General features: G+C 43.3%; 1 protein-coding gene and 1 non-coding gene across 3 annotated transcripts; both read right to left on the reverse strand.

Annotated features, from left to right (window-relative positions):
* Positions 1-230: 230 nt before the first annotated feature.
* Positions 231-23,542, reverse strand: SNX5 (sorting nexin 5). 2 transcript variants are annotated; one of them, XM_065891917.1, is made up of 14 exons: positions 23,455-23,542; positions 23,134-23,215; positions 13,305-13,409; positions 12,079-12,189; positions 10,536-10,657; positions 9,356-9,479; positions 8,587-8,682; positions 7,273-7,378; positions 7,115-7,190; positions 5,811-5,850; positions 5,635-5,721; positions 4,245-4,404; positions 1,659-1,744; positions 231-411 (listed from the first exon to the last, which is right to left on the reverse strand). In XM_065891917.1, the coding sequence occupies exons 2-14, from the start codon at positions 23,182-23,184 to the stop codon at positions 364-366; spliced, it is 1,212 nt and encodes a 403-aa protein (XP_065747989.1). In that variant the 5' UTR covers positions 23,185-23,215; positions 23,455-23,542; the 3' UTR covers positions 231-363. The 2 variants fall into 2 exon arrangements, with proteins under 2 accessions (XP_065747989.1, XP_065747990.1); XM_065891918.1 differs by lacking the exons at positions 12,079-12,189; positions 23,134-23,215; positions 23,455-23,542 and having other exon boundaries at positions 364-411; positions 13,305-13,403.
* Positions 17,980-18,216, reverse strand: LOC136135764 (small nucleolar RNA SNORD17). Its single transcript, XR_010656608.1, has one exon. It is a non-coding gene; the product is annotated as a small nucleolar RNA SNORD17 (small nucleolar RNA).
* Positions 23,543-24,538: the final 996 nt, after the last annotated feature.

Genomic DNA, 24,538 nt, shown 5'->3' on the forward strand with positions numbered 1-24,538 from the left:
AGTAACCGGTTTGTAGGGGCATGGGCACAGGGAACAGCGAGGCAGTGTATGCCAGACCACTGCTTACACAGACTCCAGAAGGTGCAAGATTCCCGCACCCTTTCTTAATTACGAAAGACAAATTAGAGGAGAACCCAGTACTTAGATTCTACCCGCTCTGAGGTATTAAATGCATAAAGATTAGTTATGTCGAAGTAGCATGCAATAGAAATATTTTTGAACCAACATGGTTAAGTGTTAAGATCTTTAGAAATCAAAATATTTATTCACATAATTTTAAACTAAAGCCAAAGGTAATAAATCTTCCGTGGTAATGATCTGAGTGCAAGTGATGCGGGCTTTCTTCACATTCACGTCCTTCGTTCAGTTCTTGAACAAGTCGATGCAGCTCTGCAGGAGGGAGACGTTGTTCTAGAAGACAGACGTCAGGGCACTGGTGAGGCATGGACCTCAGACCCACCGACTTCACTTGTCACAAGACATCTGGCCGGGTACTTGTTTTTCATTCAATGACCCCTGAACCACAATTCCCCTCAGCCCAATTTCACGTTGGGGATTTCCTCACCCTCAGAAGGGCTGGTCAGCACTTCAGCACCTCCACCCCACACCCCAGGTTTGCTCCCACTGCAATCATGCCAATCCCACTCATGTGACTTAACCTAAATGTGGTATTTGAAAGCCTTGGAAATACTGGATAAAAAGTTGTTAAAAAGTAGTTATGGGTGAGATTATAAATGAGATTACAAATGATAAATATTCACATAGGACTTGGCAGGAAATACTGTACAAAGTACTCACTTTAAAGGAATTCAAAAAACCTAGAATACTCAGAACACTATCATAAATGACCCATAAATGATACTTTAAAACTCCAATTTAAAAGGTCATATATACAGCAGGACTTAAAGAGGCAAGTGAGTAAGCATCTCTGTTGTGGTCAAAATAAAGGAATTCAAAATACATACAAACGTTCAGTCTTCCTGCTTTAACCAGCACAGATGGCCAGTGACAGTGACCTGACTGCCCTGGCTCAGACAGCACCCTGAGGCTCAGTATCTGCTGTACCCAGGAACCACCCAAAGAGCCCAGAAACCCTGAGTGAACGAGCCTGGGCACAAAACAAAAACAAAAACAAAACTTCCCTTAATGCTCCCCAGTAGGATTCTCATATGCTCTAGCACTGAGAACCACTGTTCTCCATCTTTCCTGGGCTAAATTATGCTACAGACATTATGAGGAAGTTTTCCTCCTTTTTAAACCAAAAGGGAATTAATATCAGAAGACACTTAGCAAATTAGAAAACTATTAAAAAAAAAATCTTCCATGAAAACTCCAGATAACGAAGAGCTTATAAATGCTATGATGGACGCTCACAAATTACTGGAAAAACTCCTTCAGGGTGTGGCCCGCAAGGACATCAAGAGAGAAGCTGGGTAACCGCCACCAAGAATGCTCTTCTCAAAAAGCAGTATTTCATCAAGACATACGGAGTTTTGGTTTGCAGTGGAAAAAATACTCTGACAAGTGGCTCCCACCCACTCCTCAGGGGATTAAACCACAAAGCAAATGCCATCTGCTTGATGACACTGGAATAGTGAATTGGTAAATAACTTGAAAAAGACCCCCCAAAGTTGACTTAGTTTGAAGATAACACTTACCCTGGCATGCTTTATTTCCAGTTCAGACATTTCAATCAGATTCTTCCTAAATGCTGCCACTCTCTTTCGTTTGAAATTGATTAGCTCTACAAAGCAAAGTTTACCAAGAAAAACAGAACAATCTTCATCTTTAACTTCCAAATACCATTTTTACAAATAAAATGATCTCCAAAGCTTTGGTACCCTACACCACATTTTCTCACATTTTTGTTATCTCTGCCATTGGAACACACCCCCAGTCACCAAGAATGGCCCCTGAACACCTGGAGGTTTCTGAGTTGAGCTGCCTTGCCCTTTCCCTCTAGGAACCAGTGCTTGTGGAGGGTGGGCTAGGGAGGTAGTGGGCCACACATACTTGCACCAATGACCTTTTTTATGGATCATTTTTAAACTCTGAAAACTGCTTTTTTGTGGCTATTTCTACAGAACATGCCACCTTTGTGTCTATATCCATCATGAAAATTCAGGATCACTGTCCTATCAGACTCCCTCTGATTCCTTCCACACACTTATGAACTCAGGCTCTACCCTGCAGCTCTCACCATCATTCCTGTAATCAAAATCCTCCCTTAGCTTAAGCTGGTGCTCAGAGTCCTGTATCGTGTCTACACAGCACCATCCAACAGAAATGTAATACAAGCAGCCACATTAAAAAATAAAAACTCAAAAAATGTATAGTGATGTTAACAATAGTAACTCGGATACATCAGGCTGGTTTTGTCAGATGTCAAAATAAGCTCTTCTCCTTCCCTCCAGGACCAGAACTCCAGACTGACCCATCTGTCTCCCAGGACACCTGCCCACTGCCCTGTGCTTCTGCAAGAGTTCCCATCAATTCAGCCACAACCTTAGAACCTCAACCTAAGACAAACAGGCTAGGAGCCATTTATCTCATTATTCTACAGAGTACTGCACTTTTAAATAGTGTACACCCAGGCTTACATTTTGAATAAGGAGGATAAGATCAAACAACAAAGGGACAAACCTTGGGCAATAGAGACAAGCCTAATCTGGCACCATTGTAAAGCTTTGTGGCTTCTCTTTAAAAAAATTCTCAAAGCCACTAAACTCTGGCCTATATAATAACCTAAGATTTCAACTCAGTAGTTTTGAAGTGTTCTTTTTCCTTATAAATTTAAATTAGCTGTTTTTTTTAAAAAAGCTAGAATTTTTATTTAAACTACAGTGCAGCGAGAAAGAGGTTCCTCTGAAAGAATACAAAGGGCAGCCATGGGAGCATGTCTGCAGGCCATTTGCAAAGACTGTACAGAGAAGCCCTGTCCCTCAGTGAGGGCACCGGAGTCCTGAACAGAGAGAAGCCAAGACAAAGGAGCAGAGCTCTTCCAGATACACCGGGACTGCAACGCCAGAGGAGGGGGAAGTTCTGAGGAAACAGTCTTATAATGAGATACGGATTCCACATGGAAACCTGAGTTTGAAGGGGGAGGGTGTTCTGAGGGTGAATCAAGTGTCCACTCTAATTTACATTCACATTCTGGAAGACACAGTCTTTACTTTTTGCTCTGGCATGTTCCATGGCCCCTAAGAACTTCAGGGCAGGGAGATTCCCACTAAGGAAAAGACTACCTAGAGTACACTCATGTTCAATGGACATGGTACACCATCTCCCAATTTTATTTTATTTTTTTGGCCATGCTGCGTGGCATGCGGGATCTTAGTTCCCTGACCAGGGATTGAACCTGTGCCCCCTGCATTGGAAGCACAGGGTCTTAATCACTGGACCACCAGGGAAGTCCTAAATTATATTTTAAAAGCCCCTTACTCTGGAATGGTAGAAGGCAAGAACCAACCCTGTGGAGATGGAATACAACTGAGTCATTATCACAGACTCATGATCCCTGAAGAGTATATATGTGTATGCACACATCCTGATATTTCCCCACTGTTGGCTGAAAGGTCTAGAAGCAGAGGCACCCCAGAAGAAATGAGCACACGTAGCACTCAATCTGGGCTCCTGGAAGAAATGGCGATTTTCATGGCTGGAGTAGAAAAGGTCTAAGAGTAGCACAAAACATCTAATCTTCAAAAATACGGGGGTGTCATAAGGCTACGCCAGCTTCAAGGGCGCTCTCACTGGCTCAGTCTGGACAGTAGGAACACCCAAATAACTTCATACAGTCATGAATTTTAAAACTTTTTGAAAACAGGAATCCATGGGTCTAATGAAGATGATAAAAAAAAAATATGGGAGAGAAGGGAAGGCTTGTGTTAATAAAGGACAGACAGCACCAAGTGCTGACCTGGAGGAGTGGGGGAGAGGACAACTCTGTATTGTATCAAAGGTTACCAAAGTTGGTAACTGTACTGTAGGGATGTAAGAGAAACACAGCGAAGTTTTCAGGGATAAAACGACTAAGAAAGATACAACTTAATCTCAAATGGTTAAAAAAAAACAACCCAGATATGTTTATAAAATCACACAAGTAGGAGCACATGTACGTGTGCAAGTGACAAGGCAGAGGATGTATGGGTGTTCTCTGTACCATTTGTGCAACTTCTCTCTGTAAGCTTGAGATTATTTCCTAATAAAAAGCAAAAAGTAAATAAAAAGTGGCCCCACTCAACCTTCTTTTGCAGATTCAGAAAGCTGTTCAAATTTCTGGCAGCATTCCTGCTGGTGTGCCTCAGCCAGCTTGACATCTTTGCTTTTTAACCGGGCCTTATCCAACGCCTTGTTTGAATTCTCATAGTCAATGAGGGCTTTAGTGCGTCTGTATAAGAGATCCTGAGAAGAAAATTAACAGATATGATGCATGGTAGTTAAACCAATACCAAAAAACCTCTAGAACAGAACAGGAAGACTATCTGAAGTACTCTAAAAAACAGACAAGTACCTTGGGGCACTGCCTAAAATGTCAGACATCAACCACCTCCTGCACCGCCCCCGCTTTAAATCTCCACATTAGGCTGGTAATAGCAGTGCTTAATGCACTGCTGATGGCCTTTCCAGCATTCTTTATACGGATCAAGAGAAGGAACCAAACAGTGACGACTACAGGATTTTTTTTCTCTAAGAAAACATGTCATAAGACAAGTCACCTAAAATAAAACTAAACTATGGGGGAAAGAATGAATTTCTACTTCCTGATGACATCTTCCCATTAGGTATTTTCCCTACCTAATTTTATGCTGCCAGGTTTAGTATATTTCATATAAAAATAATTTAAACATTTTTCTTCAGGACAGTGTAGACAGTGAAGAATGCACGTTCCATTCCCAAAGGTCATTCTGCTGACCACTTCACCTTGCTTTTGGTTAAGTAATGCTCTATGACTCAAAGGCTGCAGTGACAACTGCAATTCAATAAAAGATCACAACCCCAAAGCCTTTTCTGCCTCAGAAATAGCCCCTTTGGCATGTGTCCGGTTATCTCTGCATCCAACAGCATATAATCTCCCAAGCCATTACCTGTCTACTCGGCACCAGCCCTACTGCCCCTAAGTTCCTAAGCAATGCAAACTAAGGACACAATGTCACAAAAAAGGCACGTCACTGTGAGATGATTTCAATCTAAAACGGAACTGGAGGATACACACCCGCACTCTCAGAATATAACTATACAACTTAAGAACTGAGAGACTGATTTCCCACAAACACCTGATACCCAGACTTACCTCCTGACCAGTGAACACCAGCCAATAAGCTTACTGCTGGGGACCAGCTCCCTCACGCCAACCATCTTACTGCCAAAGACTCTTCCTCTTTGCACTCCTTGCCCCAAAATACATCCCACCCCACACCCTCAATGGACTCTCCTGTGGCTTGCTACAGTGTTTCCCACACTGCATGCAACTCCTCTGCTACTCCTGAAGAAACTCGAGCTTGCCTCAGTCTACTTCTTTATTTAGGCTGACATCATTTACATGAACAATCCTGACAAATTCCCATCTTCTTTCATTTTTAACAAAGAGAATACATCGGTATCATCAGACCTCTTCTGGGAGAACTCCCTCACCTTAGCAGCCTCTATGTTGAGCATGTAGTATCGGAGGAGCTCTGTCAGCTTTAAGTCTTCATCTGAGGAGACTCGACTCTCTACTTTCTGTTAAAAAATCAAAGGCCACCATCATCTAAGCAGAAATCTACAGATTATAAAACACATACCTTGAAGACCAACATAAAAATCCTTACCCTAAGTTTTTCAAATAGCTCAGCCGCCTTCAATAGGTACCTGCAAATATACACGATTTTGGCTTACGGTCTTAAATCATGTATGAAATATGATCTTATCAATGCTCTAAGACATGAATGGGCAAATTCAGGAGTCCTAGTCTGTGGCGCTTTATAATTAACTTATCAAAGCAATGCTTTCATCACAAGTGGCCCAAACTAGGAGAGAAGATGGTTACGAAACCGAGCACATTTCCAGTGCCGCACTCACCGGCATTGGTCTCTCTTGCTGCCCCTCAGCCACCTTGCTGTGCAGAACCTGTGTCCCCAAGTTTTTATCCGCTGTTAAACTTGTGTTAGCCAAGGTCAGGTTCTAAGCCATAAATACGCTACTAGTTTGTCTTGGTTCTGCCATCAGCCTGACTCCCATTTTCAAGTCTGAAATACTAACGCCCCCTAGACCAAGCCTAGGTGTAAGTAGAACACAGTCATTTGACAGTAACAGTGAGGGGTGGTTCCAGGATACAGTGCCCACCCTGCACAGAGACTAAAATCCACAGTTGATCAAGTCCCTTATCTATATAGTGTACTTGCATATAATGCACAAGCACACTCCTTGTATATGTTAAATCATCTCTAGATTCCTTATCACGCATAAAATGTAAATACTATGTAAATAGTTGTAAGTACACCATAAATGCTATGCAAATAGTTGCTGATGCACAGCAAATTCAAGTTTTGCTTTTTGGAACTTTCTAGAATTTAAAAACAAGTATTTTCGATCTGCAATTGTTTGAAGCTGTAGATGCAGAACCCACAGACATGGAAGGGGCCAACTATACCATCTCACACCAGAAATAACTAGAATGAAGAAACTGAAAAATTAATATAAAAAAATGCTCAAAATCAGACTGGGGTCATTACTTTACCCTTATGGCTACCTTAACCAAATCTCTTCAAGTCAGCCCAGGGCATTACCGAGTAAAGCGCAAGCACCATTTGCCAGAAAACACAAAGCAAACTTCTCTCAAAGACAATTCCAAAATCAAAAGAATCAACAACAGACACATGTAAGTTTGACAGAAATAAAGGCTTTGACAACAACTATCACATTTGGCACAGAAGTGCCCTGAGTCCCCTACAAACGTCTTACAAGTATTTATGTTCAGAGGGTGTATAGTATAAAGTGAGTGCTGGAGACTATGGTCCACCCGAGATGGGCTTGGCTCAAGAGCGGAACTGAACCTGTGTAGTCATTACCCATTTTACCACCCAACAGTTTTCAATTAGGGGATTAGAGAAAATGTTTTCCAACAAAAACTTACTTTTTGATGACCGTGGGCTCCTCTAAAGCCAGGCTATGCAAGCAGGCTGCGGTGTGGATGTAATCGTCTGCTACATCTGCAGGAACAAGGATAGCCCTTTTATGTGAGCAGAGCTGGCACATTAGCAGACTAAGGGGCTAATGGGCGAAAGTATTTACTTTTATGAGCGCTGGTCATCCTGTCAGCCTTTGCACAGGAACCCTTGATCCTATCGTAATAGTTACTGAGGAAATGCTTCTCTTGCTCAAAGAAGTCATCTACTTCCTAAAGGGAAGGAAAAAAAAGGTCTAAGAAGCAAAACTTCTTACAAATATGTATTTTATATTAGAAAAAAACACTAAAAAAACAAGCTTATGCATAAGAAGTTTAACCTCTAAAGACTAGGGAAATAAAAATAATTTTTTTGAAATGCACTTTTTATACCTGGGATTAGGAAAAGTGAAATGCTGGCAGGAAATGTCAACAGAGAGAACCATTTTGAAGAGCCATTTAGCTCAGCCCAGTAAAACTCAGCATCCTCTCTAACCTCCAGCAATTCCGCTAGAGCAGTGGTTCCGCCCAGTGGGTGGCTCCCTCGCCTCGGATACCTGCACCTGCCAAACGTGTTTGGTTCCAGACTGGGAGGCAACGCTGGCATCTGGTGGGCACTGACCAGGGATGCCAAACGCCCCTGCAATGCGTGGGGACAGCACACCTTCAGCTGTGCCAGAGACAGCCCCAGAGCTTCCACATTTCTGACAACGCCCTGTCTTTCTCAGCAACTACACCCTGGGCTCCCTACTCAAGCCCTGAAGTGGCAAAGTCAGACACCAGACAGTAACTGTTATGGTAGAAGGGAGGGGCGCTGAGGAGTGAAGAAATAAACCACACCTACAAGGCTAGTGAGAAACTTGTACATTTATTTAATGTTCTAGAACAGCACTGTCCAATAGAAACATGTGAGCTACATGTGCCGCTTAAAACTTTTGTAGTAACCACATTATAAAAAGAAACAGGTAAAACCCATATTTTATGGTTCTTTCTTCCTATCAAGTCCTTGAAATCCAGCATGTAAACAAAACATAAAATTCAGTTCCTTTATTACACCAGCCAACTGCATCTGTCAAGTGCTCTACTGCCACCTGAGGCCGGGGCTACCGGGGACAGTGCAATTCTGGAGAATAGCATGAAATACTGGTCTTGTAGCTTATTTTTTTTAAAAAATAACTGAGTAACCTCTCCTTACAGAAAAGGAGAAAATGAAGATTTAAGTGTGGAAAGGTTCTTATCCCTTCTCCTGGGAAAGAACAGAGTATTTTTGGAAAATAAGTGAAAATTCAATGAGTAGATAAAAATAACCAAATTTGAAAAAAATTATTTACATTTTTCAGAAGCTAATACCATTTGTTTCACAAATATCTATTCTGAAGAAACAAAAGGTCACCTATTCACACAAAGAGAAGAACTTTCTCAAACAGCTAAAGGCCACTTACCTTAACTCCTGAAAAAAGAACTTCATCAGCACTTTTCACCACACTTTTGAAAAAGCCACCAAACATCTCTTTGGTATTTTTCCGCCTAACACTTAGCTAAGGAGAAATCCAAAACAGTTAACGGTACATATATTTCCCATCAAGTCCTGAACACATTCCAAGTAACTGTTTACTAGTATAAGTATACACTTAAGATACCTCTAATTCCATCGTTAACAACAGATCTAAAATATCAAATAAACAGCTAAATCTAAGCACAGGTTGTAATTCTAAAAGTGTGACTTAGGAGATATTTTCAAAAACTATCTAGGTATCAATATCAAGTCTTAGTGCCTTTAAATTCTTGATAGAATTACTGTGCTGTTATGCTGATTATTCACTGGTTAGAAGACCTGTGAGGAAATGTCTAGGTCAAGGCTTGGCTCATACATACTAAACAGCAAGAAATGTAACGTATTTTTGTAAAAAAGCAAGCATATGTCTCCCTTTCAATGAATAAAACAAATGTGGATCAACTTAAATTTTGAATAATCCCAAGCTTAACTGAGAGGAAAAAGGTCAAAATATTTACATGCAACATTTTATAAAAATGCCTTACACATTGGATCTATTGCCCTGGGGGAGGTAGGCAAGGGGAGGAGCATCTAAGAAAGGTTTCTGTTGTGTTGATAAGAAACTCAACCTTGAAAGTCAATTTTTCAGAAAATATATCAAGTATATTCTTTGTACATTTTAACTGGATCATGGAAATGGAATAAAAATGCCTTACATCTTGATCATATTCCAGGAAAATGTGAAAGTTGCGATCTTTACTGAGAACAGGGTGAGAGGAGAGCCGCTGAAGAAAGACTTCATGGGAAGACACAGTCTTCTTGAAGACCGCGAGATACTCACTGGAAGAGAAGCGCACAAGGCCTCAGCTCAGTTGACCACCCAACACTGCTCCCTGGGACCTCACTGCGCTGCTCCTGCAGCCATGCAGAACACCTCAACTGGACCCAAAGCAGCTTGGTATAATGTAGCATCCAACTAGGTAATAAGGCAGTTCTCGTTTTGGAATCTGTGGAACAGCCACCGAAAGGGGAAGCAATATAACCAGAGTTGATAGGGTACATCTGTGAAGCCTAAACCCACGTGTACTTAAGCACAAAACACTGGCTTCTTTATAACCATGAAAACCCTTTAATTTTGCAGCCATGTACACAGCAGTGAGTCTAACAAAGCCTGGAACCATCAGAAACTACTAAGTGGCTTCATCTTAATATACACACTAGAGATGACTCTAAACTTCCCAACAGTAGGAACTTGTCTGTTGTGTTCAGCGCTCTATCCTCAGAGCTGTCCACGGGGTACCAGGCTAATGGGCCTGTGGCAGCATGCTGAAGAGACTCGCTGAGATGGACCCCGAAGAAGGGAGGGAGCCAACAGAAAGAAGTGTAAGGATGGCGTCATAAGAAACTGTATGCAAACCTCCAACTATGATACAGAATAAAGAATCCATTTTTCTTTGAAAGAATTACAACCAGATTAAAAGAGCCATAGCTGTGGCTATTCTTAGAATGCTTCTTTGTAGCAGCACTCACTGCCATCTAGTTTCAACTATACTTCCAGTAAACAACTTCAGGGAAGAAAGTTTTGTAGATTATCACAGCCTGAAGACTTGTTTCTATATAAAGACAAACGTTTAGTTCTTCACTTTATGCCAAACCAACACTCCATGACAAGCATGATCTACAGATAGAACCACCATCTACTCAGCGTCAGCAGTCCCCAGGGAATCGATGTCTAACGTACAAAGACCAGGCCCCTTCACCCACACTCTGCAAAATGTGGTTTGAGAAGACAATAGCCAGGTAACTAACTGAAATTAGCTGTCAGATTCTTGTTTCTGCACACATCACCACTTTTATTCTCAAAGGGTAGAGTCCCCATCAAGAAAATGCACTTACGCTTCCAGCTCTTGCTTCATCTTGGCAAATTCTTCTTTGGTCATAGACCCTTCACCCTCTCCCAGTTTCTGCATCTTCTCTCGAGGGCCGTCGAAGTCAGGCTTTGCAGGCGCGGGCGGAATCTGCAGTCAAGGCGGTAACTCGTGAGGGTTCTTGCCCCCGAGATGTGCAACTCAGTGCCTGTGCACAGGAGGCAGGGAGCCCAGTGGGGCTGCCTGAAAATCAACTTGCACTTTTCTCTTAACCTTATTCCTTTCGGCCATTTAAAAGAAGTGTTCCCTACAATGGGCACTCACTTTGACTGCAATCATTTGTTCGGTTAATCACTGGACAGTTGGTAGGTATGACAGTTTATCCTGCTTCAATTGTCAGTTTAATTTATATATTACAATCAATGCTAAAATGAAGCCAATGAAGTACGATGAAGATAATAATCTCTGGATTTATAAAGGAATTTATTCCAGAGGATAAAAGATTCTAATTTTGTGTGGACATTCTTAAACAAAAGCTTCAGTACTGATTTTGTTTAACTATTTGGCCAGATTCTTCAGCTGGCCTGGCAGGAAAAGCCATGTTTCTCGCTCCTTTTTTTTTTTTTTGGAACTTCTTAGATAATTTTATTGGACATCTTTGTGGCATTTTTTTTTTTTAAACATCTTTATTGGGGTATAATTGCTTTACAATGGTGTGTTAGTCTCCGCTTTATAACAAAGTGAATCAACCATACACATACATATGTTCCCACATGTCTTCCCTCTTGCGTCTCCCTCCCTCCCACCCTTCCAGGCTGTCACAAAGCCCCGAGCTAATATCCCTGTGCCCTGCGGCTGCTTCCCCCCAGCTATCTACCTTACTACGTTTGTTAGTGTGTATATGTCCATGACTCTCTCTCGCCCTGTCAAAACTCACCCGTCCCCCTCCCCATATCCTCAAGTCCGTTTTTCTCTCTCCTTTAAAATCGGCTAAGGGACTTCCCTGGCAGTCCAGCGGTTAAGACTCTGCGCTTTCACTGTCGAGGGCGCGGGTTCAACCCCTGCTTGGGGAACTAAGATCCTGCGAGCTGCACAGTGCAGCCAAAAAATAAAAATAAATAAAATCAGCTAAGTCTCTTCCCAGAGCCACGCAGTAACTCTCAAGGGCCAAGCACAAAGACAACTGCCCCCTTTACGCCTTCAGCAGAACACACCTGAGAAACCCAGCACACACTACCACCAGCAGAGATCAATTCCACTTGATGGCTGAGAGGAAATGCCAGAGAAATGCTAAACCCAAAGGTAGACAAGACTTTACACCAAGAAACTGCTTACTCTCTTTTATTGTACAGAATATAAGACTATGCTTCATCTTACAGCTAAAACGCTATTTTCACATACTTTAGATTTTACCAGTAATAGCTAACACATACTCTAGTTGACAAATGAAATCAGACTTTTTTCACAACCTATTATAAAAAAAAGTGGGTAAAAGTCTCTCAAAACAAAATGAACAGCAAGGTAGAAGAAACTGGCTTCAGTAATTATCTGATTACCCAAAATGTACTTACAATAAGCCCAGCGTAGTCTGTAGTTTCAATAAGAGTGTCGTGTAGCCACACAAAGTCTTCATGTTGCCTTGTAACAGAAAACTCTGGGCTCTGAAACGTGGGCAGCGTGGTCTGTAAAGAAAAAAGAAGTGACTGTTAACCACTATTTTCAGATAAAGTGGCTTGGGTTTCATGCAGTGCACTATGGGAAAATTCTGCATAATAGAACATCCAGTTTTTTAATGAGATCCAATAAAGAACAAAGCTAAGATTCAACACGTTCTTTACGGAATTCTAGTCACAAAACTCCACCTTTCAGGCCAACTCAAACAGATATAATCACGTAGGCCTCACGATGCCTGAGTGACAGGTATGTTAACACCACCAAGCCACCAAGGTACAAAGAGAAAACCTCGTGGGAGAGGACCTCATAGACAACATATTACCAATATTATGCTGGAGATGGCATAAACCAAGAGCTCTAGCTTCAAACTTCCTGACTCAAATTGTGCCTCAGCCATTTACTTCATTTAAACCTGTACCTCAGTTCCTCACCTGTAAGATGGCGATAACAGAATACCATAAGATTGTTAGAAAGAGAAAATTAAGCCCATGTAAACCCTTTACAAAAGTGCCTGGCATAAGACAAGCACTCAATATATTTTAACTAGTATGGAAGGAGAAAGGAGGCTAAAAATGTTCCTGAAAAGATCCCAAGGAATTAAACTTTCTATATTTTTCACAGATTGGCATATTGCTTTTGTCAAATTAAAAATCTGGAGAAAAATTAACACAACATTATTAATCAGTTATACTTCAAAGTAAATTTTTTTAAAAATCTGGAAGAAAAAAACCTCTTCTGAATCATAATAGGTGGGGTGACAGCCAAGAACTTAGTAAATATGGGAAAAGCAAGCACTTCCCACGCATGCAAATTACAAACAAAGGTGGAGTTCTGTGGCAGGTGGCTCCAGCTCTGTCGCTCTGCCTGGTTTGCTTCCCCACGGAGCAGAGCACAAGCCACACTAAACACCAGCAAAGCCCACAGCCCCAGGGCTCCACCACAGTAGAAAATGCTGTAAGAAGAGCACTCATCCGATGCTTACTAGGAGCAAGTGGAGGGAGGGGCCTCACTTAGCAGGAGTGCCACACTGCACTCAGGTCACTAGGTCTCTTCTCACACCCACTGTGAATAACAAGGCTGCAACCTGGCACTGTTTTTATTACTGAAGTCATTCTTCACTTACCTTGGTGTGCACCGTAAATTTGACTTTATCCCTCTCACTGAGAGCATCAGGTATGTCAATCTGAAGCGAGGGATCAACATTCAGGTCCACTGACACAGATCTCAGCTGAAATACATTTTTTGGCTATTAGTCTCAAGTTCATTTTAGTCCTAAAAAGTATCCTTCCAAAAACGGGGAGCTAGTAATTAAAAAGCAGTCTATACAAGACTTCTATTGTTCTATTTAGAACAAAGTTGAGATAGTATTTGAAACTGTGGGGAAACCTGCTCTTAAATGCATGGGTGGGTCCAGCGAATTCCTGTAATCTAAACAAAGCAGCTACATAATTCTAATATCATGTACATTACATACTTTATGTGTACATGAAAAATACATTTAACCAAATAATTGAAGAACTGTACTAAGAATAAGAAGGCTTCAACTGGATAAAACGAAATCTGGAACTTCTTACATAAATGCCCAAATTACAAGAACATTCAAGAGGCGTTAACAGTCGTACGTATATCTGAAAGTTAGAGGCTGGGAAAACTTGGAAGTACAGAGAACAGTCAGGTGGTATGGGATCTTGCGTGGAGAGATAAAAATCCACTCAAGAGTGGACCTATTGATATTCAGGGACTGTCAAGGAGATGAGAAATCTAGACACAAGAAGTGAATTGTAAAAACCAACAAAGGCCTGAATTATCAGAATTCCACTGCAATTACACATAAGGAAGAAGTGTGAGCACTGCCCTGGAAACAAAAGTAAATGATTTTTGTTAGTTGGAAACTCAGAGGAAAATAATATCCAACTCCAGTTTTGACTGTTTAAAAAGAATTCTTGGAAGAAGTGGACTGTTAGGAAAAAGTGGTTAAAATGGTCTTCCTTAAAAAAAAAAAAGCTTTCCTACTGAATCTAAAATATGATAATTTCTCTCATTCTTAAGACAGACAAGCTGACAGTGGATCTGAAGGCCTGACACAAATAAGAGATTGCAGGGATTAAACATCTCATCCTTCCCCCAGCCCCCAATTGTAAACTAGTGCTAAAGTTGCCAGAACCCTCTAGACTATTAAGGAAAATGCCAAGTGAAGACTGGAGTTAAGAGGATGAGAGAACAGGGAATTCTGAGTATTTCCCTTTAAATTTCCCTTTGAATTCCTTTCTTCAAAATAAAAAGACCAAAGACTGATGAACTTCTGAAAATAGAAAAACTGGTTCTATTAGGTATGAAAAGATTAAACATATTCTCCAAGAACACATGGATTACTTCTCTCTCCTTTGTAGTATCTCAGAAACTGTCAGTACTTCCCTTTTTCCTTCAGCACTGTGACCAAGAAAAAAATTTTAATTGCAAAAACCAGAGTGAGCCCTTAGAACAATGGCTTTCCTCTAAGAACTAAGGCTCACGTTCTTGCCACCCGAACTTGATTTTTAACATCAAGTATTTTAAGATCACAATATACTTAACAGTTCCTTACATGTCAACCTAAATACATCTTCCAAGTGAACTTGTGATGACTCCTATGAAATATTTGCTTGTTTGGCTTAATTTTCACATGTCCATTTATGAAATCTCTGCAAAGAAAGATAAAGCTTCAAGGTCAGGGATGCTTCATTTTATCACAGCTGTGACTCTCTGACATATTTCTGATAAAAGCTTCCTTCCTTCTGATAATTTACCACTGGGCAAATGCAGCATTCAAAAAGACCTCAAAATATACACTAAATTTGACTGCAGAGAATACTGGCCACCCCACTGATCTCATGTTTGTACGCGTCAAGAGTCAGTACACGAATAAAGTGGGTCAGGTTACTGGTGGAAAGATGGGGCCGGCCCAGGGACCGTGTCTAAGGTGCATTTCCCTGAGTTCAGCAACAACAGCCATGTTTCCTGAGATTCCATTTCCTAACGAGGTCACAAATCCTGGTTTCCAGCAGTCTCTCAATTTCTGAACATACTGTCAATTCCATTTTAGCTCACTCCCAGCCCAGTGAGCCTGTGAGCACCACAAGGACTGCCTTGGGAATTAGGGTTAGAAGACCCAAGGGGAATGTAAGCTAGTAAACGGGGCTCATTGAAGCACCAGTCAAAGCAGCAATGGACTTCACCAGCGAACATCAGATGTCACCTCTTTCCCACACCTCCAACCATACAGAAGTAACTGCCCAGGTTATTCACTGTGTTACTATCTTCTTGTCAGCAAAGATATTTTGTTTTTTAGTCTAAGAGTGTGATGAGAACACAAAATAACAAAAACCACTAGAGGTTTGGAAAGACTGTGCACTATAACAAGATGCCAAGCACCCAGCTTCTCCAGCAGTAATCACTTTTGCCTAAATATACCACCCTAGGAAGGGACTCAACAATCCCACCACCTGATGTGATAAACACTCCCACCCCACCACGAAAACAAAACAATTAAAAAAAAAAAAAAAAAGAAACCCACAACAGATAACACGAAAAAGTCTGCATTTGGGCCTCAAAGAATTGTCTGAAAAAGGATGGTGGCAAAATTCTGAGTATGCAGACCATCACCAACTCAAATGATCCCTATTCACAAGTCAAAGGAACTTTCTTGTATTGCAGCAAGATAACCCTCCAGATAATGAAGCCCATAAATCACCAAGGAGTAAAAAGTTGTGAAATGTTTAAAGCTTCTAAGTCAGCACTGTCTCCTCACTCCGGAAGCATCAACTGTGATTAAAAGCTCAGCATTCCTTTTTCTGCTTGGTCAACAGAACCAACACTCCATAGCCCCATGGCACAGTACTTGCTAAATAATCAACAGGGTGGAGGGTACAGCGAGTGGGTGACACGCCTCCATACACTTTCGCCCACTCACCATCTCTGCCCCCTAGCCTAAGTAAGTGCCCAGAGTGCCGCCTTAGCCCTGTTGGCCAACACTGTCTGACCTGGGCCACAGGTGTCAAAATGACTGGGACAGTTGTTTAAAGCAGCAGGGAGAGGCAGGCAGGAGAGGCAGGCTTCAGAACAGAGTCTAACCTTAGGCACGTTAACTTTCCCTTTCCCATTCCCTTAGGTCACTAGTGAGAATCAAATTTAAAACACATTTACTCTCCAATGTGCAATGTTGTTTTAAAACAGACTTTCTTTTGTAGATTTCCACAGAAACCACTACATCACATACTCCAAGTTTTAGATGGAGTTTCAGTCCCCAATATACTTCCTTATCAGACTAATCCTTACAGTAATGATTAAAGTGATCTTTGTGAGAAGAAAAGGGGGTAAACAAGCATCGCTTCATTTAGAAAACAAAATTTTAACTGTTTTAAGAAATCTGAAGGCTTGGTAAGAGAGCTGAAAAGGAGAAAAACTAAATCAATCCCTGTGCATTCCCTCACTTGTTCATCAACCTCCCAGCTGGGGCACCTGACACTGGCCACAGGACAGATCTGCAAAGCTCTGAGCTGCTAAAGACCACTTTTTGTCCAGATCTCACTTATGACTCACTTTGGTACACAACTTTAATGCCATTGCAAAGCCTCCTCTTCAAAAGGTTAAGTGGCACACAGATGGCAAAGAGCACCTCTGTGGCTGGACGACACAGAAAGCCAGATTCAGAAATTCAGAACCCACAGAAGAAGATACATAAAGTATAAAAAATGTTATGGCAGCTGCAGACTCCAGTTTACATTACTGCCATATAGCCAAATGACAAACACAATGAGAAGAAATCATCTCCACAGTCACTCTGATCTGCTAGAATGGCGTCTAGTTGAATAGCCACTTAAGTCTAACCAGTTTTGTATACATGCAAGAAATTGAATATGCCAGCCCCTATATTTCCATCTTAATTTGAATGTTGCAAGGAAACTACTGCAGATAGAAGAAAAGCCTGCATGTATACACTGAAATGACTTTCCATTCTCCAGTACCGAAGCAGAAATGTACTTAACCAGCACATGCTACATCAGTGTGCCTCTCCTTCAAACTGTTTCTCTCCTAAGGATTCTGCTTTGCTTTCCCTTCACCCAATGGCTAAGGTACTAAAGACCCCTACCAGGGAGAGGGCCAATATGACAAATAATCTTTGAATGGTCTGTAAACAGCATGGAGCCAGAACAGGCAAGAAACAACCAGGCCATATTTCAGCTAGACAGGTACGGATACCTTGCCTAATCCAATACTCACTAGTGAGGAAATAAATCCAAAAATGCTCTGCGGCAGACACACTGGATTTGCAGTAATTTCTGAAAACTGACTCACATGATACATACTTATGAAACATATATTACTTTGTTACTGTTTCAGCTCACAGGAAGGAAGTGCTCTGTAAGAAATTCTAATACTGTATCTTTCTCCGAACCCCTTTTTATGGCTCAAATACTGTAATGGTACTGAATTATTTCTCACTACCTTCTCCCACCCTGAAGGTAACCAAAACTTGCCTGTGTTCTATCCCACTTATCCCTGAGGCACTGGTGCATGAAAAACAATTGAACTGACTGTGTGCAATACATGAGCTGCTTTTACAGGTATATGTGCTCACCTTCCCCCCCCCCGCCCCCCCGCCACTGGCTCCCCCCTTCCTATAATTCAGGCCTGCCAGTATCGTATCATAGTCCTCAAGGACAACAGAACCAAAGACTTCTAGATCTCAGTCTACTAACATAGATAATAGTTATGGAAATTAGCCACAAGCTTAACAACTAGATAAAGAACTGCAGCAAGTGATCAGATTTCCACCACTCATCTTGGTGAGATGAGACCCACAGGGACCCATCCCTGCTGACACCAACCATTCTTACCGGTAGTCCACCAACACACAAGCTGTCCACAGTAGAACACTGCAGACTGCAGGGCATTTGGAGGCTACGCAGCCCAGAGCTCCTAGAACAGAAATCCAGGCTTGGAAGAAGGTCAGTGCAGCGCACTCAGCGAATGGATAAACTGAATCATCATTTCACAAGGCTGCAAGCCCACGAGCCAGTGGAATCCCAACATGGAACCAGAAAGAGATTAAGTTGAATTATTGGCTAAAATAAAATTCATTGTGAAATTCATCTAATTACAATCCATCTAATTGCAAGATACCTGGATTATTTTCAGGAGTTCACAAAGTGAAACGCTGAACCACATGATCTATAATGATCTAGCACAGAAATTCTATTGTGAATCAACATACCACTGCTACAGAGGAAGCAGCTGCCACAAACAAAAAACTAATTTCCTCCATTCAAAGCTAAAGCCCTTCACCTACTACTAGATTTCATCAAGTCTCCCTTCCAAAAGTTCCTGGTCTATCAAGTCCACAGCTCCTTACTACAAAGCAGTCTTACTTTATGATCAACCCAAGATGAAATAGAAAAAGATTTGAGAATAAAATTTACCTTCACCAACAAAGATGATTCAGCAACGTGGATGGAGCTGAGCTTGAGCTTGTGTCATGAGTTAAAGATACAAATGGCAGCGTGGAGAGAAGAAAAGCTTGCCTGCTTCCTGGTGGGATTCCTTGTACGCTAGTCAGAGGCACCACACATTTCACAGATCTTTCAGATATAAATATTTCAGCCCTTCATCCCTCACCAGATACCTGGTCCCCACTAGCACAACATGTAAGCTTTGTACTGCTCTTCATTAAAGATCAGGTGAAAGCCTTAAGGCTGGTGACATTTGCATTTGTGCTCCTCACCATTTACACTAACTAGACCCAAAGGCTTAGGGATCTGCCCCTCAAAAACAAGTAAACCATAAACTCTTCTGGCAGAAAACGCATACCACAGATTAACATAAGCAACTATTTTGAGAAAACTACACTTTTCTCTCCAGACCATATAGCAGTGCCTGAAAAAGTTACACCAAATTTCTAAAAGGAAGGCGGGGAGTCAAGCCAAGAACCCAATCTCTAAACTAAAGTTCAGTCTCTCCTGAACCTCAAACTACAACTTCACTCCTCCCTGTGTATTTACAGTTTGCCTTTGGGGTATGAAACAGTTGAGAAATTCCATATCCCCCTTTTAGGGGGAAATCTCTCTTCTTAAGAGTTAACTCAATGGCCAATCAGAAAATATACAGGTGTTGGAGGTGAAGTATCTTTTTTTTTTTCTTTTGGGGGGGGGAGCTAGTTTCTCATGTAAAGATGTAGAGAAACTTCTCAATTTGAACCTGTAAAAAACAAATTTGCTATTCATGCAAGACAAGATTTCCCACTATCCCTTCGCTATTTCAAAAATAAAAGGCAGAACTTATAAAGCGCAAAAATACTTTTCTCTGAATAACTGGGTTCATTAAAAGGTTGTTTCCGGGGCTTCCCTGGTGGCGCAGTGGTTGAGAGTCCGCCTGCCGATGCAGGGGACATGGGTTCGTGCCCCGGTCCGGGAGGATCCCGCGTGCCGCGGAGCGGCTGGGCCCGTGAGCCATGGCCGCTGAGCCTGCGCGTCCGGAGCCTGTGCTCCGCAGCGGGAGAGGCCACAGCGGTGAGAGGCCCGCGTACCGCAAAAAAAAAAAAAAAAAAAAAAAAAAAAAAAAAGGTTGTTTCCCTAAATACAGCCTAACTTCACTGTATGTGCCTTTCACCACTGGCCAGTGGTACTACTGACCTACAGAAGTACATCCTAATATCCTCAAGCAATCAGGACAACACAGCAAAAAAGCAGGATTTTTAAACCAAGTTCCACCCTGTAGCACATTTCTCAGTGATCTTCAATTCTGCCCCACAATGCTTTGTGAGTACTGTGGCATCCGAGCCTCAGGTTTCCACTGTCCAAAGGGGGCAGTGAACTCCAACATGGTAAACACAGCAGAGTTTGTAACTCTCAACTGCCCAGAACCCTTTACCATTTTTTGGTAAGGCTCCTCAATACTGGGGGGAAGGCTAATTCTACCAAAGACAGTCAACGATCTGACCCACCCATATCACACCATTTTAGAAAGTTTAAATTGGTGATTCTCAACCAAGGGACATTTGACAGTGTCTGCATTTATTTTTGACTGGCACTGATGAAGGGAAGGGAGCTACACTCACCCAATAAAGGCCAGGAATACTGCTACAATATGCAGGAAGGACAATTCCCCACAACAAAAAATTATCAAGCCCAAAATGTCAATCAGTAATGCTCAGGTTAAGAAACCCTGGTTTAAACTGAAGCTCTACATTAGATGTTAGTCACTTACTACGTCTCATAGCAAATGATAATTTGGATCTCAGAATCCAGAAAATTCTCTCATAGTTGCCCTAAGCCATTTCTTCCTACAGCCAAAAAAAAAAAGTGGGCAGATCATGACCTGCTATAGTAGTATTCACAAATGGGGATCTTCAGACACTGTCTGCAAGTTACTGATCCAGAACTAAGGCTTGGGCAGCTTTCAGAAGCCACACTTCCCGAATTTAAGAAGTCGAGCCATAAACATAATACAAAACTTCAGTCCACACGAATCAGTTACTCTGGACTTGCTGCAGTATTGGTGAAAATTCAGGACTGTTCCTATACTAACATAAATGTTAACACTCTTCATCTAAGCTGGTGGAGAGTGGTGTCCCTAGAGACATCTTCCACACCAGTTAACAATCTGCAAACCAGAGCAGCAGCATAAATGTAAAACATTAATGACTGGCTCTGGGAAGGAAACACTGTCCACCCAAAGCCCATGTAACCAACTAGTGAAAGTTAAGGTGAAAGTAACAGCACTAGGCTGGGGAGGGCCCTTACAGATTCTCCTGTGTGATCATTTGCTTCAGTCCACTAACAAGTTAAGAATAATAAAAATCCCAGGAGACAATCAGGACTCACACTCCATTTGCCGTAGGTTGGCAAGACTAACGGGACGAAGACTCATCACAATAGACATACACTGAGTCTGTGAGTGGGAGCCTAAACGCGATGCCCACTGTTTAAAGGACCATTTGACAAACAGGAAGCCTGGGTAAATATCTTATGGGAACAAGGTTCTGCATAATCTCCATTTCTCCCCCCGACCTTTAAAAACTCCAGACACCTTAGAACATTGATGCAGCCAGTGCGAGAGGCGGGGCGGGGACTGCACTACACCAGTTTCTTTATGGTGAAGATGCGGCCTAATGGTGTTAATGGTTCAGTTAAATTTCTCAGGGGCTCGACTTAGCAAAACCTTACTTTTCTAAATTTAAAGACCAGAACACCATCTTTCCCATCAGTAGAGGACTAGTTAAAGAACAAATTAATCATGCAACTGCTTTCTGGGAAAGGAGACAAATCAACACCTTCAGCTCAAAAGGATATGACTAAATGGAAGTGCCAGGCTACCGGATATAGGCCAGTACTCCTGTTTTGCTGAACTAGCCAAAAGTTCTGCAGGAGCACTCAAAATCCTCAAGAATTAATTATGTTCCCTGCCTTATTAGCAGGTCTAAACCTCAAGAACCCCTATCCTCATGGAAATTCCAAAGCAATCAGAAAGTTTAAACTTACATTTTCAGCAAAAACGTAAAATATTTCAGTTAACTAACAAAGTTGAATTACAGCAAGAGAACAGTTTGCCCAAGATTTGCCCTCCTGTTATTCCACTCTTGTCCCAAACTCCCCTTTGGTGAACAGTAAAAATCATCTAGACTTGATCCACATCCCAGGACTAGTATCGGATACCAGGAAGAAAAATGAAGCCACGTGTTACAGTAATATTTTATTAAGTTTACTATTTCCTTATTTCTGCAATTAAAAGAAAAGCAGGAAGATAATTCTATATAATCCTTTCCTGTAGTCACTAAAACCAGGAGCCTTCAGAATCCTCTTTTGCTCAAGGATCAGAATGGTGGGGAAGTTATTTTAAAAACCAACCACAGGTATACTATACTAACAAATAGGAAGATCGGTTGAAGTTTTAAAGAGCTGTCTAAAATAAATTCTGGACCAAGAAAGAAGATGGAAGGTAGGGGATGGAGGGGGGAATCCATCTACCCAAATTTCTATTCAGCCATCTAAACGTCTAGAGAGAAAACTACCTTTGGAATGTTCTGGAAAGAATGGTTCTCAAGTTCCCACTTCCGGCTTTAGGGAAGGAAAAAAAATTACTTCTTTCCACTTTGAAAGAAATAAAAATACCCCAACCAAGACCCTATCCTCACACTTCATTTCAGTAACTAATACAGCAGTGACCCCCTTGCTGAACAATCCCGCAGCCGTGTGCGACCTTTAGCACCACTAGATGAAAAGGTCTCTCCAAAGAGCTGTGGATCAAAAATGCCTTTGATTTCTTAAGAGATGCCTTCCACGTTACTTAAATGTCAGAGCGCCTCGAATTTCTAGATTATTTTGATTTTCTGTTAGAAAAACGTTTCTGTTGACGATTCTGCACAAAACGTTGCGGCTCATACCAACCCCTGTATATTTCAAACTAACTTATAAGTAAAGGACCAATCAAAGTGGAGGCTTACCTCAATCTTCAATCGGTTATGGCGACATAAATTGACTGCATTAGTCACCTTTTAGACCTCAAGATCCAAGCGGCATGGGGGTACCTTACATCAACACGCAAATCTTAAGAGCGAAACTTAAGTTCAACTATTTGAGCACCTCCTAAAAATGACAGCACTCCCTCCCGGAGCGGCGCACTGAGCGCTTATGAAGTTGCAAGAGACACTCTCGATACCTGACTCGACTGAATCTCCCCAGTATTTTGGAAGGGCTGGGGTGCGGTTTCGAGCTCCGTCGTTTGCTGCAGAGCGGGTCACGCGTGCACTGCGCGGTCTCCCCCGAGAAGTTTTAGCAACTTTCCACGCCGAGCGCGCGCTCCCGCGTCTCCGGCCCCTGCCCCGCGAGCCCCTCCCGGGAACTAGGGCAAGGAGCGTGGGAGTCTGGGTGACGGCCGGGGCCTCCCGGCCCGGGGGCCGAGGGCGGCCAGGGCCTCACCTTGCTGCGGTCCTCCTCCTGCTGCTGCAGCAACTCGGGAACCGCGGCCATGGCGACGCGGGCCTCGAGCGTGGCCGCCTGGCTGTGCGAGGAGAGAAGAGGCTGGACCGCCGCCGCCGCCAGGGCTCGTCTCGGGGGCGGCCGCGGCCCCGCCTCCGCCAGCCTCTCTGCCCGACGGCGGCGGGAGGCCTCGCGACTCCTCCACCGTCCCAGCAGCCCCAGGAAAGGCGAGCGGCGCCCCACGTGCTCCCCCAGGGCAGCCTCCCCCGTCCCCGCTGCCGTCCATCTTGGAGCCGGGCAAAGAAGCTACGCGGGGCCTACCCTCGCTCCGAGCCACGCAGAAGCCGCCAACCACCGGCCGCCACGGGGACGCTGTGCCCCTTACACTCTGCCAACGAGGCGCTTCTCAAGAAAGGCTGCGCGCTCTTGGGGGAAGGGAATTTATTATTCAGTCAGAGTCCAAGATGGCGACGAGCTCTGACGTAAACGAAATCTCGTGAGAGAGAGAGAAGGCGAGATTTGGAAGCGCCCGCGCTTCTGCGTGCGGGGAGGGTCTCCCCACGGATCGCTCGAGTGTCCACTGAGGTGCACGAGGGGCTGGGGTGGGGCGTGAGCACCGCAGTGTATGCTGGGGCCGCCGTGCCTGGGGCGGGGCCTAAGTCTGGAGCAAAGCGCGGGATTGACGAAAGTACCTGCTCGCGGGATTGTCGCGCCCTTGGACCAAGCAGAGCGCGCCGGCTTCCGAGGTACCTCCCCTGCTGGCCCTCCCTAACTCTGACGCCCGCCCGAGGGGCCGCCGCCGTCCTGTCCCCGCTGGGGCTGCGCCTCCGCCGGAGCGGGGATTGGGCGGTGGGCCCTGCTGATGGCCTCTGGCCGGCAGGTCAACGGGGACCCTTCAGGAGCGCGAGTGCCGCGTCTTGAGCGGGCCGGGTCGCAGTGGTGCCCACCTTGGAGGGTGTGAGGGGTTAGATGAGAACTCTCCACGCAGGATACGTAGCAGAGAATCTGGTGTTTAGGGATGAGTGGAGGCACTGTTAACTGCCTGTCGCCGCCCCTCGAGCGTCCTGTGTTTCTTTGTCTCACACAAGCCTACCTTCGTGGCCGGCACATGGCTCCATAGCTGGGGACATGTGGCCCCAAGCTGTCTACTTCACGTTTAACAGGTGCCGGTCCTTTAGAAATAGTTTTGTCCGAGTATTACCGAGTCCAAGCTCGGCTGCAGGACAAGCCAATAAATTGACAGATGAGCTGTTAGGGCAAAGTATAGAGACCTTATTCAGAAAGCCAGCAGCCAGAGAAGATGGTGGACTTGTGTCCCAAAGAACTATCTTCCCCAGTTAGAGTTCAGGCTTCTTTTATACTAAAAGGGGAGGGGGTGTGGCTGCTTGTTGCCCACTTCTTGGTG

The sequence above is a fragment of the Phocoena phocoena genome, chromosome 15, assembly GCF_963924675.1.
Source record: "Phocoena phocoena chromosome 15, mPhoPho1.1, whole genome shotgun sequence".
NCBI lineage: Eukaryota > Metazoa > Chordata > Mammalia > Artiodactyla > Phocoenidae > Phocoena > Phocoena phocoena.

Excerpts from the sequence above, each read along its gene's own strand:
- SNX5 (XM_065891917.1), bottom strand. The coding sequence starts at position 23,184 with ATGGCCGCGGTTCCCGAGTTGCTGCAGCAGCAGGAGGAGGACCGCAGC. Across the intron at positions 10,658-12,078 it reads CAGACTACGCTGGGCTTATT|ATTCCGCCCGCGCCTGCAAA; the intron begins GTAAGTACATTT and ends CCTTGACTGCAG. Across the intron at positions 4,405-5,634 it reads TCAACATAGAGGCTGCTAAG|GATCTCTTATACAGACGCAC; the intron begins GTGAGGGAGTTC and ends TTTTCTTCTCAG.